The sequence below is a fragment of the Pagrus pagrus genome (assembly GCF_965226575.1).
Source record: "Pagrus pagrus genome assembly, chromosome: 15".
In the NCBI taxonomy this organism is placed as follows: Eukaryota; Metazoa; Chordata; class Actinopteri; order Spariformes; family Sparidae; genus Pagrus; species Pagrus pagrus.
This window is the reverse complement of record NC_140199.1, coordinates 11,574,042-11,586,768: the sequence shown is the minus strand read 5'-3', so window position 1 is coordinate 11,586,768 and position 12,727 is coordinate 11,574,042. Positions and strand designations below refer to the sequence as shown.

Sequence of the window (12,727 nt, the reverse complement as noted above, 5' to 3'; positions counted from 1 at the left end):
GTAGGCAATTAAATTGATTGATCATAGTGTTAAATCAATGGAGTACACTTAAGTTAGGGAAACATTTACATCAAATTAATACGTTATGTGCCGCATGCCCATCCATCACCTCTACATGAAGGGCACGATGCATGCTGTGTTGGCACTGAGCACTGGCAATGCACCTAATTGTAAAGTGCAGAATCATCTAATATGGATGTAATTCAGGGGGATGCTGGGCAGAGGAAGCCATAGTTTAGGTTCATGCTGTGTGATTAGGTGTGATGCATCTGCCTGCTGGTGAAGCTGCTGCTGTGCTGCTGATGTAGCTTGATAGGAATGGATCGGAGGAGGTACTGCTTGGTCTCGTACATCACGTACCATGTTGACAGCTTCAACATTGTTAGATACAATATATAGCAGCTCATTTCTTGACCCCAGCCTGTAGGTGTGTGTCTTCATCAGAGTGTGTAAGTGTCAGCAGCAAACACATTCGCAACAACTGTAGATGTCTCCCCAGCGGCCTGATAATGAATATTCAACTGTCCTTCTCCACCATTTCCTCTCGTCTTGCCGCCTCCTCCTCCCTCCAGTTATCCCTCAGCTCTTTGCTCATTCCCTCTGCAAACCACCCCCCTTGTCGTTCCTTCTCATTTGGCTCCTCGTCCTACTCACTTGTTTGTGCTCATTTGGAAGATCGAGTTAGATGTATTAGCCATGTTTTGCTCAAAGCTCTGTGGCATACAGTGAAATAAAAAGAGTGGAGGAGGGACGAGAGAGTTCCCCAGGGGATGCAGGGGGCTGTCACGTCTTGAGTGCTTGTAGATCAGATTAAAATATATTGTTTAGTGAAAAAGCCTCACTACATACAGAACACACTGACTACTTATTGTACAGATGAAGTAAAAGTGTATGGGAGGAAGTAAGTAGAAAAAATAGATACACGAAATCAGAAACTACTTCCATTTTTTGAAATCGATACAGCAGTTGTTGACAAAAGTCATTCTGGACTAAAGAAGTGGACTGACATTGGCATCCATAGAGTTTTACTGTATTTGCATGACACAAGAACAGGGTGCAAAATTAACTCTGTTGTTCACTGGCCAAATGGCTATTGAATGTTCAAAATTTACCAACCACTCAAGTTTCCTTGGCTGGTGGGTGAAGTAAATCTACCAGGCTCTTGATCATTTGGCTAATGGCTGGTACTAATTTTGTGCCTTTGACGAGAAAAAACTACCTTTTAAAATCATTTTACATTTACATCAGTTGTTAAGGAGAATGCTGCAACGCTGTTTTACTGTGAAGCTCCAGAAATGTTTTGTGGACTACGAAACTACCTGACTTTCCATCAGCATGAAGGGCCAATAGATAAAAACTGAATTTGAAGTCGTGGGTGAACTTGTCTTTAATAAAGAAAGTGCCAGTCAGAGACTCCTTCAACACACAGTATTGCTAAATCAATTCAAGAGCTGTTTCACAAACACCAGAAGGAAATCAAACCCTTTCTCTGACCTCCATCTTTATGAGAAGTACTGGAAATTAAACAACTGGAGGCGAACTATTCTCAAAAGAATCTGCAAAGAGTTCATGACTTGTATGACATCGCTCCAAGGAGAACTGAAGCTGAAGGCACTGTGTTCACCTCCTCTACGAGTGCATGCAACAAACACACACACACACACAGAGAACCTCACATCATGATAACTAGACTCCAGTGATGAGATTTGATGAGACTGCTTTGGGTTAACAGTGGGAATGTTGCTCTCAGACCCTCAAGAGACCCATACATGTGAGAAACTGGTGAAGACAATCGTTACATGCCCACACAGCTGATTCCCAGTATACTGTGATGGCCCGCAGAAATAAGGCACCGTCAGATGATATAAATCACGGAGGAGGTGTCACACAGACACACACACACACACACACACACACTTGAACACACAGTGCTCTCCAGTACGTGGGAGGGAGCTGTCATATCCACTGTTGGATAATCAGTTGAAGGTAAGGCTAACTCCAGATTCTTTGTGGAAGTCGTGAAGTTAAACACAATAGACCCAAGACGTTGTTTTTAGTAAAACCTTTATTTCCTTGTGGTGGACACTGTGTTCTCAGTATGTGTAATTATTCCAGTAAATGCCGACCTTACCCTACACTCATTCAGTGAGATGGAGTGATATCAACGACTCAAATGGGAAACATTCACCGGAGTCTCTTGCATCGTAAATTGCAGCCCATTAAGCACTGACATAGCCCTGATGTGCTATTAAATGCTTATATGGAACAATGTGATGATTTAGTAATTGGCAAAGAAAGGTAATAGATCCACTCTACATCACCCTATGTGATGTATATGACACAGTGTTCCCAAGGAGACCGTTAAGGTTAAAACTTAAAGAAAGATTTACCGAATGACATCCAACAAGCTGACTCAGTGCAGTGAATAGAAAGGTTTGACCTCTGGGGGTTGTGCTAGGGTATGACAGTGGTCACTCCCTCATATACACACACACACGTACCTAAAAACCATAAAAGTTGTGATGTCACCGGTCAATGCGAGGGAGGGGGAGGCTGTCCAAAGATACGTAGAGCAGCCTCGAGCCAAGTTGAAAACATTCTTGCAGAATGAGTCACTCCCCTTCGGCCTGTAAGGCTCCACAACACTGTTGTTACTGTACCATCACTGGAGGAGGTTTAGCTTTTAGAGCAAATGAGAGCGAAAGTCTATCTTTTATTAACTTTATGTACACAAGACAATAATGTGTGCACACATTATCATCATGTGCAACAAGACAGTAAATAAATTTTCAGGGGTTTTCCTGTTGGTTTTGTTTCAGGACAATTAACAACTTTCATAGTAAAACCTGAATTAGCTGTGTTTATACACAAGGATTAAGATTTTTAAATAAAGTACACATACCTCAAAAAGTTGAGGAGCATTGATATAATTGAATGTACTGTACTTAACGTTTATCTTTTAGTATTACCCTTAGGTCCCCTATTATGCTCATTTTCAGGCTTATACTTTTGTTCTGGATGTCTACTTGAAGATGTTGACATGTTTTAATCTTCAACAAATATTATTTGACATGCTGTCCATTGCTGCAGCACCTCTATTCAGTCTCTGAATGCAGTGCCTGTCTCTTTAAGGCTCCCCTCCTGAAAAGTCCAGTCTGCTCTGATTGGTCAGCTCTCACAGGCCTGAGCAGGCACCGCCCACATCAGCTCTGCCTGTGTTTTTGCAACCAGGGACATGCGGGAGAGACGCTGAGGGCATCACAACCTTAAAGATGTCATGATGGGAAGGTTTCTGAATACAGGCGGTTGTCACATCTCCTAACCTTCACAGACTGTCTTACTTTACCTCCAAGATATCACTTATTTTTCCCTCCCTAACTTGCTTCCTCTTTCTGATGTCTTCAACACCAGTGTCGTTTTCGTTTTTCTGAAGTCATCAAGTTCTTTACAATTCAGTCAGGCTAATCCATAAACCATCCAGGAAACTACCAGGAAATGATTAGGAAATTGAAGGATTGTTAGATAAAGTGTGACTGTATTTCTTTATAGCATAAAAGGTCTAAATGTTGTAACAAAGCCCTCACCACGAGTTGCATTAGATTTTGTTTCTTAAAGTTATAAATCGAGTGAGATAGATTAGTCTAAAAAATACTGGAAGTCAGTCTAAAATGGTTTACAATAGAGTGTAAAATTTGCTTTGAAAAAAATACCTGATACTTTTCCATTTATAGACTTCTAACTATTTGCCTGCTCAAATGAAACAATCAGGTTAGAAGAGGAGCCACTTTTTGGTGAAACTGCTCAGACTTCATTTATACAGCTTGTGACAAAGACTTGCAAGTAAGCCCTGCTTCATTTTAAGGGGTCACAAGCCCGAGAGCTTGCAAGCTGCTCCTCTGTACCACTGTTTCCACCGTTACCACCCACCCTTCAACCTGCCACTGCACAGCCCGTCCAAGCCTCGCCCGACAGCCACATCACTGACGAAACACGGCAATTCAGCAATTAATACGACGGTACCTCTGCAACCTCGGTAATTAGGCTTTCATATCAGAGCAGCTCCCTGTAATTATGGCAGAAACTGGTCACACTGCTCCTGCGCTCACTGCAAACACTCATTAATCGCCGGCAATGCTCTCTAAACACTGTTCCAGATACACACAGTTACAGTTCAGTGGCAAGACAGTGAGAAAGAAGAGAAAGGAGATGCATACGTTGGCATTTACACATGCTGAACATGTTAAATCAGTTGAAACATCATTCTGGGTTCTGTAACAAGTCCCCCACTATTTATCTGTTTTAATAAGAAAGTGTGTATGACCCTTCAGTATTGTTGTTATCTTCCAGTAATGCTGCCAACAGAAAACAGGAACAAAATGCAGATTAACAGCCAGAGAAAGAATCTTTTAACTCATATACTCCGGCAGAAATAGCAGGAACACAATGGCTACATGGCAAATTGATAATTTGGCAAACAAGAGAGGGTGAACAGCTTTCTATTTATAGTGAGGAGCTAATGACTGAACTGAGAACAGCTGTGGAGGAAGGTGACTAATCACCAGGTGATTGGCAGTGGTGGCAAAACCTAATGGGGCGACTGTTGGGCAGGTGAGGAACATTAGCACACCTGAGGTTCTGTGGTTATAAAGTTGTTCAGAACTGCAAATGCAAAGTGTACGTGAAGAACCACAATGGCGCTGTATTGTTTGTAATGAACAGTGTGAGTTCCACTGCACTCTTATGGTGTGTTTTGCAGATACATTAACTGGCAACGTTTTATTCTGGAGACTGGACTGCTGGTGAAAAAATAATAAAATAACTATATACATATTTTATAACAAAATTAAAGATACATGAAGATTTAAGACATAAGTAAGCAGTCATCCAAGATCATTTTATATTAACAATCGGTCATTTGAACCATTATTAATATAAAAAATATTAATTAGATTCAGAAAAAATGAAAAATGTAACATCTACAATTCATTAAAACTGTGAATCTCCATTTGCTGATGAAGATAATGTGATAGGACCGAAATGCTCCAAACCAGCTACTAAATGGATCGTAGGTGATGAGTTTTTTTCTCAACTCAAGTTTTTCTTTCATCATCTCAGACTAAAGAAAAATTGAAGTGCCTATAATCATATTTAGATTAATCAGAATCAAAAAGAAGTGTCTCTGAGCTCGTCACGTTACCTCAGCGCAGTGTGTGCAGCTGTTATCACCCACAAACACACATACATACTTAAACATGGTGCCAAGAGGATATATTAATACCCTTCATGAGATATTCATGAAAGCGCAGATAAACCTTTACAGTGCAGCAGGCAATTACATAACACATATAATTCCCTGTCTCTTATACAATGATGCTCCGGCTTATAGATAAAATCCCTCAAACACCATATGAGTGGGATCGAAGCAGATCCCTACAGGCTGGTGTAGATCATAAAATAGCGGTAATCACATCTTTGCTAATTTTTGTCTCCCTTTTCTACTTATTTTATGAGTTTTTTTTCTGATAAATGTCAGTGTGTGCGTTGCAATGATCATGATTAAATTAGGGTGACAGTTAAGACTGTCAATAGGGAAGAAAATGTGGAAACACTGATGATGGTTTTAGTATTCACGATGACGCTTTGTCAGCACTGTGACGGCAGATGGGTAGATGCAGCGTTAACAGACACAAAGGAAGGCGTGTGCATTTAGCTGTGAAGGAGATAGACTATATGCAAATGCCCTGTCACAGGGAAATAGCCCTCAGGGTAACACTAACGCAATGTGATGTAACAGTGACTGGACATTAAAGAAGAAGAGTAAAAAAACAAAAAAGTGACAGAAAGAAAGTCTCGGGGTGTTTTCTCAGTAAGCTCTAGCTGTGACCTAAAATGAATCTAAGACACATTAAAGGTGCAATATGTAAGAATTGGCCACTTGCTGAATTTATACTCAAAACAAACAGGGGGCAGCATATCACCACGGTAACAGCTAACTGCTGCTAACTGCAGCTGCCTTTAGCTAGTTAGCTCAGTTAGCAATTAATCTAGCAATCCTAACTGGGCGCTCGGAGTTGGTGTGTACACCGCTAGCACAGGCGCTTTGGACTGGGGCTAACTTTAGTAGATAATCACAATACAATATACCTCATAACTTCGAAACAGTTTAATTTTAGTTCATTTTTGAATGTTTTCAACCCAAATGTTTACATATTGCACCTTTAAAGGGCAACTCAGGTGTGGAAATGTAAACACCGTATCCCCAAAAGGGCCAAAAGTCTTTAAATAGCCTCAGGATGATGTCGCATTTCAAATCTTTCGGTTTGAAGACAAACTTTCTTTACAAACAAAACATTCGGAAGCACATCAGGAAAGTTCATGCCAAAATGAAGAGAAAAGGTAAAAAATAGTATCGTTCAGACAGCAAGAATTTGACTGCAGGTGCCTGTTACATAAGGAGATTTCGATAAGATTTTGTTATCCAGACATTTTTAAATCCAAACATTGAATCATCATCATGTCCGTGTGCTATATTTTAAGGAACAGACCGATTCTCCTTTTTTTGGGGAGACCCAGCTTATGAAATGGAAACCATAGTATAGTGGGCATGCAGCTCATTGCTTTGTGCCAATATTAAAATATTGCGGCATCACATCTCAGTACACGACTTGGTCTTCGAAGGATGCTGCTCTCATCGGCTGTTCTGGTGTCAGTTTTACGTTTGTGCATGTAAATCAAAGATGGAAGTGAGCGATGGTGAAACTGAATCTGGATCTGTGGCTCCTGTCACTACAGAAAAGATCTCGCGTGGCTTACATCCCACCTCTACCACTACTGCCAGAGAGCAGACAGAAGGAAGAGGTCTCACTCTGACATTATTTCTGGTATAAGAAAATATCAGAACAAAACACAGCATCGGGAAACATAGATGAGTGTCACCTCATAATGTGGAGAGGATTTGTGAGGACAGGTTGCCTAAAAGTGGGCATGGAAAGGTCAAAAGAACAACCCAAAAATGGATTTTTTTTTGTTTTTGTTGACCCTGGACTCTAAAGAGCACTGTTGTTTGTTGGGTGTGACTTTGAGAATAAAACACTTTTACAATTGTTTGTATATAACAGTTCTCTTTTCATTTTAACATATCTTTTACATTGTATGTTTCTGAGAATAGCTGTAGAGGAAGCACCATTTCACGTTTTCTATTATTGTGTACTTTTGCAGTAAATTCCTTGTAAAAACCAACTGGTACTGTAAATAAACCCTTCTTTGTCCAGTTTTTGTTGTCCTACACATTTATTTCTGTCTTGTCTGTCTGTCAGACAGACAGTTTAAAAAAAACCCAAATGATCAAAATCAATACAGCAGAACTAGAGATATTGCTTTTTTTGATCCCACGCATACTCCTTGGTTTTCATTACCTGGCGCCTACATTACCCACAATGCAACTTAACCACTGAGTGACATCGATGGAGGAAACTTAGTCAAGTTTCCACAAGTAGCCACTTCATCAAAGGGCTGACATATAGGGACAAACAACCATCCACCGCCGTGCTGGCTAAAAGAAAACCAGAGCTGTACCCATGTTTAGCTTATTGTACTTTGATGTAGTTTATGTGTTCATGTAGTGTGGTATTTATATGTTGTTGTATTGTGATTTTATGCTGACCGTTGAAAGCTGTATGTTTTATGTTCTTACATGTAAAGAGCCAACTAGGGACGAGAGTTTTGTTAAGTTTAACAGTATCAATATCTCCAGCTCCTCTCAGATCGAGTGCACCTGCATTATAAAATACATAATGAACATAAAATATGAAATAAAAAATGTCATAACAACCGCAAAATATTACACCAGGTGAGGCACGGAGCGGGACGGTAACGCCCACTTCTGCAAAAAAACAAAACAAAAAAAACACTTTACATTTTATGTTCTCGCCACGGAGTGACTCCTCCTCTCAGTAGAGGATCTTCGTTACTACAGCTCCCCCCCACCCCTCCCACTCCCTCTCTCTGAGCTCGAGCCCTCTCTCTGCTGCCTTCACGAGCTCTCCTCCCGAAACCTGCGCGAGGCGGCCACCGAAGCGCGAGTCGATCCCCCCTCTTCCCTTCACTTCAGTCAACATGGCTACAGTTGTAACCTCGACCCGCTTCACAGACGAATACCAGCTGTACGAGGAACTCGGAAAGTAAGCGACCGTCACCACCTCCACCTCCTCCTCCTCCTCCTCTACCACCGCTGCTGCTGCTGCTGCTGCTCTTCTTGTTGCATTCAGTCTGTGTATGTGTGCGTGCGTGTGCGTATGTGTGTGTGTTTGCACGTTTTTCTCCTCTGCTCCGCTGCTGCCATTGTGTGTTGCGCGTTCACTTCAGTGTTGACAGGGCAGGAGAGGGGCTGTCAAAAAAGAAACGCAGGCGAGGGGGGCAGGAAAAACCACCTCAGCAGCAATAAGCTGTAAGGCAGGTTCATGTAAGCGCTACAGGGGCTTGTGTTTAATCCTCAATGCGCATTTAAAGGTGCATTACACCATTCATGCTCCTCTTAAAGGTGTGAAATGGCAGCAACTTTGGTTCTGCCAGTGTGTCCGCAGGTAGCACGCGTCGAGAAGCCGCCTGCACGGACGCGTCGGTCGCCTGGTGGCATCCTGGCGCTCCTGTTCAGTCATGCAGCTCTTGTGTTTTTTTTTTCGCGCATTTCTGAGCAGACCGCAGGGCTACTGTACTGGATGTGTCAACGAGGACGAGGGCTGTGCTGCATTGAGGATTAAAACATGAGAGGACACATAGGTTGCAGCAGTGTGTATGTCCTGGCTACAAAGCCACTTTGTAACATCTAATCTGCTGCCTGCTGTGGCTAATAGAGCTGCTCCACCTACCAGTGAGAGTTTAAAGGAGGCGTCTGTGTAAAAAAAAAATTAAAAAAAATGCCACCAGCCCCACAAGAAGAAATGTTAACTCTGCCTCTCAGTGGCTTCATTCTTCTCATGTTCCTGAGCTAACGAGGAGCTCCTCTCCCTCCCCTTGTCAAGCACGAGCGGCCACGACCTCCTCTCACATCTCACGCACAGAATATCAGACTGTATTAAATATGCATGTGACTTCCTTTCCCCCCCTTCTCTTTTATGTGCGTGTGATTAATGCACGCCCTCGCTTGTGTGACAAGTTCAGCACACAGCCGTACACTCAGGAGTTTTGTCGTGTTTGAAGTGCTTTCACTGATATGTCACCTGGGTTCATCGATTTCTCTCCCGCTCCAGGGGTGCCTTCTCAATCGTCCGCCGATGCGTCAAGAAGTCCACCGGCCAGGAGTATGCTGCCAAAATCATCAACACAAAAAAGCTCTCAGCCAGAGGTAAGTGCAGCCGATGTCCACTGTGCAGCTCAGTGTGAATTTATGCAAACTGAAAGCTGACAACAGTAGGCTGCTGTAGCCGCTCAGTGGAGTCAGCTGGAGGTTTGTTGGTTTATTTCCTTAAGAGCAGCGATCCAGGCGCTCTGTCCCGTCCTTGTCAGCGGAGATTCCTGAAAAGCTGGAGGCCACTTGGCAGAGCTGAGCTGCTGCGGTTTAAGTTGCACAGTGGGCTTCAGCGGGCTTTGGCAGTCGCCTGCAACCATTTTTGGTTTGTTATGGTTACTGTTGGTCTCTCGCAAATGATTGGACATGCACCAGCTTGACCTTGAGCCTAAAATATCCTCAAGTCTGGCAGCAGCCTGAGGATGAGATAAAGGAATGTTCTGGTTTCCAACAACTTGGGTGAACTTATTTGAACAGTTTGTGCCACAGTTTGTGTTAATTAGGATAAAAACTGTACACACACACAGTTAATTGCTGAAATATGGGAACACGGCAACATTGCAGAGAGAAACAACCAGGTTCACCAAACAGACTGACTTCCTGGTTCAACTCTGACCTGCTGTACAGTTTTCTTTGGCTCAGTGTTTGTACCTATTTTGTATTACAGTATCACAGGAATCACAGGGCTAAGCCTCCATTTTTCAGATTTTTCTAAAACCACAGATCCATAGGTGTAGTTTGACATTTCCCTTTGGGAAGGCAAACATCTTTTAACTGACTTTGAGTACACACAGTCCAACTACCTTTGCTACGAGTCTATGAGTAGCTAGATAAGCACTCTAAGCTTCTGTCTTCTTCTTTTACTTCTTCTTCTTCTTCTTCTTCTCCTTCTTCTGTTTCTTCTTATTACTCCTGCATCATGCGTTACATGAAGTCTATAGTAACAGAAACACAGAAGTAGCCCACCGAGCCATAAAGTCAACACAGAGCACAAAATTAGTTTTCTGATGCTTCGTACTACATAAGGCACACAGTTAAAGCACACCCGCAACCATAAATTTAAAGTTGGTTCAAAGTGAAACATCAGTTTCCTCAGGCCGATATTATACTGTCCGGCTTCTAAACCATTACTTGGTTGCACACATGAAATTGAAAACTGAAATATGCGTACGCACTCACAGATCACTGCTCTTTGTAAAACAGAAAGATGGCTAGCGGAGTCGCTGACTGTAAAAGAGAGGGAACTCGTCGCGTGTCACGACGAGCCTTGTCACATGACCGCTCGAAAAGGAATTTATGACCACTGGGTTTGGTCTGGTATTCTAGAAATTCCCCTTAAGGCAATGAAAAGTGCTGCTAAATCATTAAATCAATTCTAAATCAAATATTGCCAGGAATCAGTCTTTCAGAAAAACACATTTTGATTGAATTCAAACTTAATATTGAGTGTAATTTGTTCAAAGTAATTCCAGCGCAAACCTTTAGCCTGTCCTGAAATGCAGGACGACGAAAGCATTCACTAAAATGTTTGTTTTTGAGCTGTTGTAACCTGCTAGCCATGCTGTGTGCTTGTGCGCCTGTAGTTTATACTTAAACTAACCTGCCCACGCTTTGTTCTCGTCCTGCCCGCTTTTTCAGCACGTGTGTAAACTTGGTCAGGTGCCTCCGATCTCTCACTTGAGTGACAACCTAACAATACAAGTTGTGCAGTTGTGTTCAGCAAACAGGCTGGAGCTGGAGCACACGGCCCAGCCCGCTGCACATACTGTACATTGTGATGATTAGGGCTGCAACTGACAATAATCAATTAATCTGCCAATTGTTTCCATGATTAATAAGTTGATTATTTAGTCTATAAATTAAAAAAATAAAAACACAACAGAGACCATCGATAGTGACAAGCCCTGCATCTTTCTGAAAAGTTGAGATATTTTCAACTACAAGTGCACAAAAAAGACGGTGCTCTCTGAAAAAAGATGCTGGGTGCAGCGCTTTTTTCTCTAGGCAGCCACACGCTGCCACAGACACTCTCCTCTCATTGTGACCAACTGAAAAAAACCCGCCAGCGCTCAGAAAAAAACGTTATGCGGACACATGAACAATGACAACCTTGCGAGTTGTGCCACGATGTGTTTGAGTGAATTTGCCTTACTTGACATTGCAAATCTTGAAATGCGCATGAGCACATTGCGATGTCGAAACCAATGGATGGTTGTTTGAATTTTGAAAAACATTAACAGTCCTGTTCCCAACATTTCAGATGCTTTGTCTGCCTTTTTGTTTTTTATCTCTAAATAAAGTGATTAAGGTAATCTGTCTCGACTTATCGGACTTTGGTGAAGTGATGTTTCCGTGTACCCAGTTCTCAGGTTTGAAAGCCCAAACGACAGTCAGATGTAATTTGTAAGCTGTAATAACCTGGATTTGTCTCTTAAATCAGTATGATTAGTGTGTTTGTGTTGGTGTGTGTGTGTGTGTGTGTGTGTGTGTTTGCAGCAGTTTAACACATGTTGAAATACCACCACCTGTGCTTCAGTATTTGCGGCAGATTTGTTGTCATTAGTCTGCCTGTTACACTGTGCGTGTCAGATTATTCCTTCTGCTGCGTCGCTGAATCCAAGCTTTCTCTTCTGTTGATTTTTTGGATGTCATGTTTGCCTTTGCACATGTATCACATTGATCCGTCACTGTTTCTCTTCTCGTCCGGGTGTTTGAACATGATGCAGACTCTGTGTGTGTTCGTCCAAGTAAGCGTCAGACCAGGCCACCGAAGGTTGAGTGATGATATGGGCGGCAGATCAGGGCCAGTTCTGGACTGATTGGGCTGCTCTTTTCCCAGGGGACGCAGACTGAATTGCTCTCTCTCTCTGTCTGTCTCCCCCCTTTGCCCCTCTCTCTCTGTCTCTGTCTCTGACCATGGCATTTTCTGTCTCTTTTATGTTGTTTTCTCCCTTCTCCCGTCCCCTCCCTTCCTTCTTTATAAACAAAAGATTGATTTGAGGAGAGATCTTAAAAACCCCTCTCACCAGGCGATTTGATCTTGTGTGTGTGTGTGTGTGTGTGTGTGTGTGTGTGTGTGTGTGTGTGTGTGTGTGTGTGTGTGTGTGTGTGTGTGTGTGTGTGTGTGTGTGTGTGTGTGTGTGTGTGTGTGTGTGTGTGTGTGTGTGTGTGTGTGTGTGTGTGTGTGTGTGTGGAGGGCTGTCTTGGCAGTCGTCCGGAGCTAGTAACCCGGCAACAGCAGGGGTGAAACTCTTCATCCCATAGGCTGTCTGGCAGAGGGGCCGCGTTCTGTGTGTGTGCGTGTGTCTGTGTCTCGGTCACAATTATCACACAAACACACACACGCAGGCACAAAAAGATGACTGCTCTTTTCACACTTGAAGCACAAACACAGTTGCACACATTTTCTCTCACCTACTTAACGGTTCTCACACTCAACGC

The 12,727-nt window shown here is 42.7% G+C and overlaps 1 protein-coding gene across 20 annotated transcripts in view; it reads left to right on the top strand.

Moving 5' to 3' along the window:
• The first annotated feature begins 7,998 nt into the window (after positions 1 to 7,998).
• The window catches only part of camk2g2 (calcium/calmodulin-dependent protein kinase (CaM kinase) II gamma 2), a 60,468-nt gene continuing 55,739 nt past the window's right edge, over positions 7,999 to 12,727 (top strand). For all 20 annotated transcript variants that reach the window (XM_084376525.1, XM_084376524.1, XM_084376522.1 and 17 more), the window contains exons 1-2: positions 7,999 to 8,180; positions 9,249 to 9,343. In XM_084376525.1, coding sequence (XP_084232651.1) covers positions 8,116 to 8,180; positions 9,249 to 9,343 — 160 coding nt within the window. In that variant the 5' untranslated portion in view covers positions 7,999 to 8,115. The remainder of the gene's footprint in view (positions 8,181 to 9,248; positions 9,344 to 12,727) is intronic.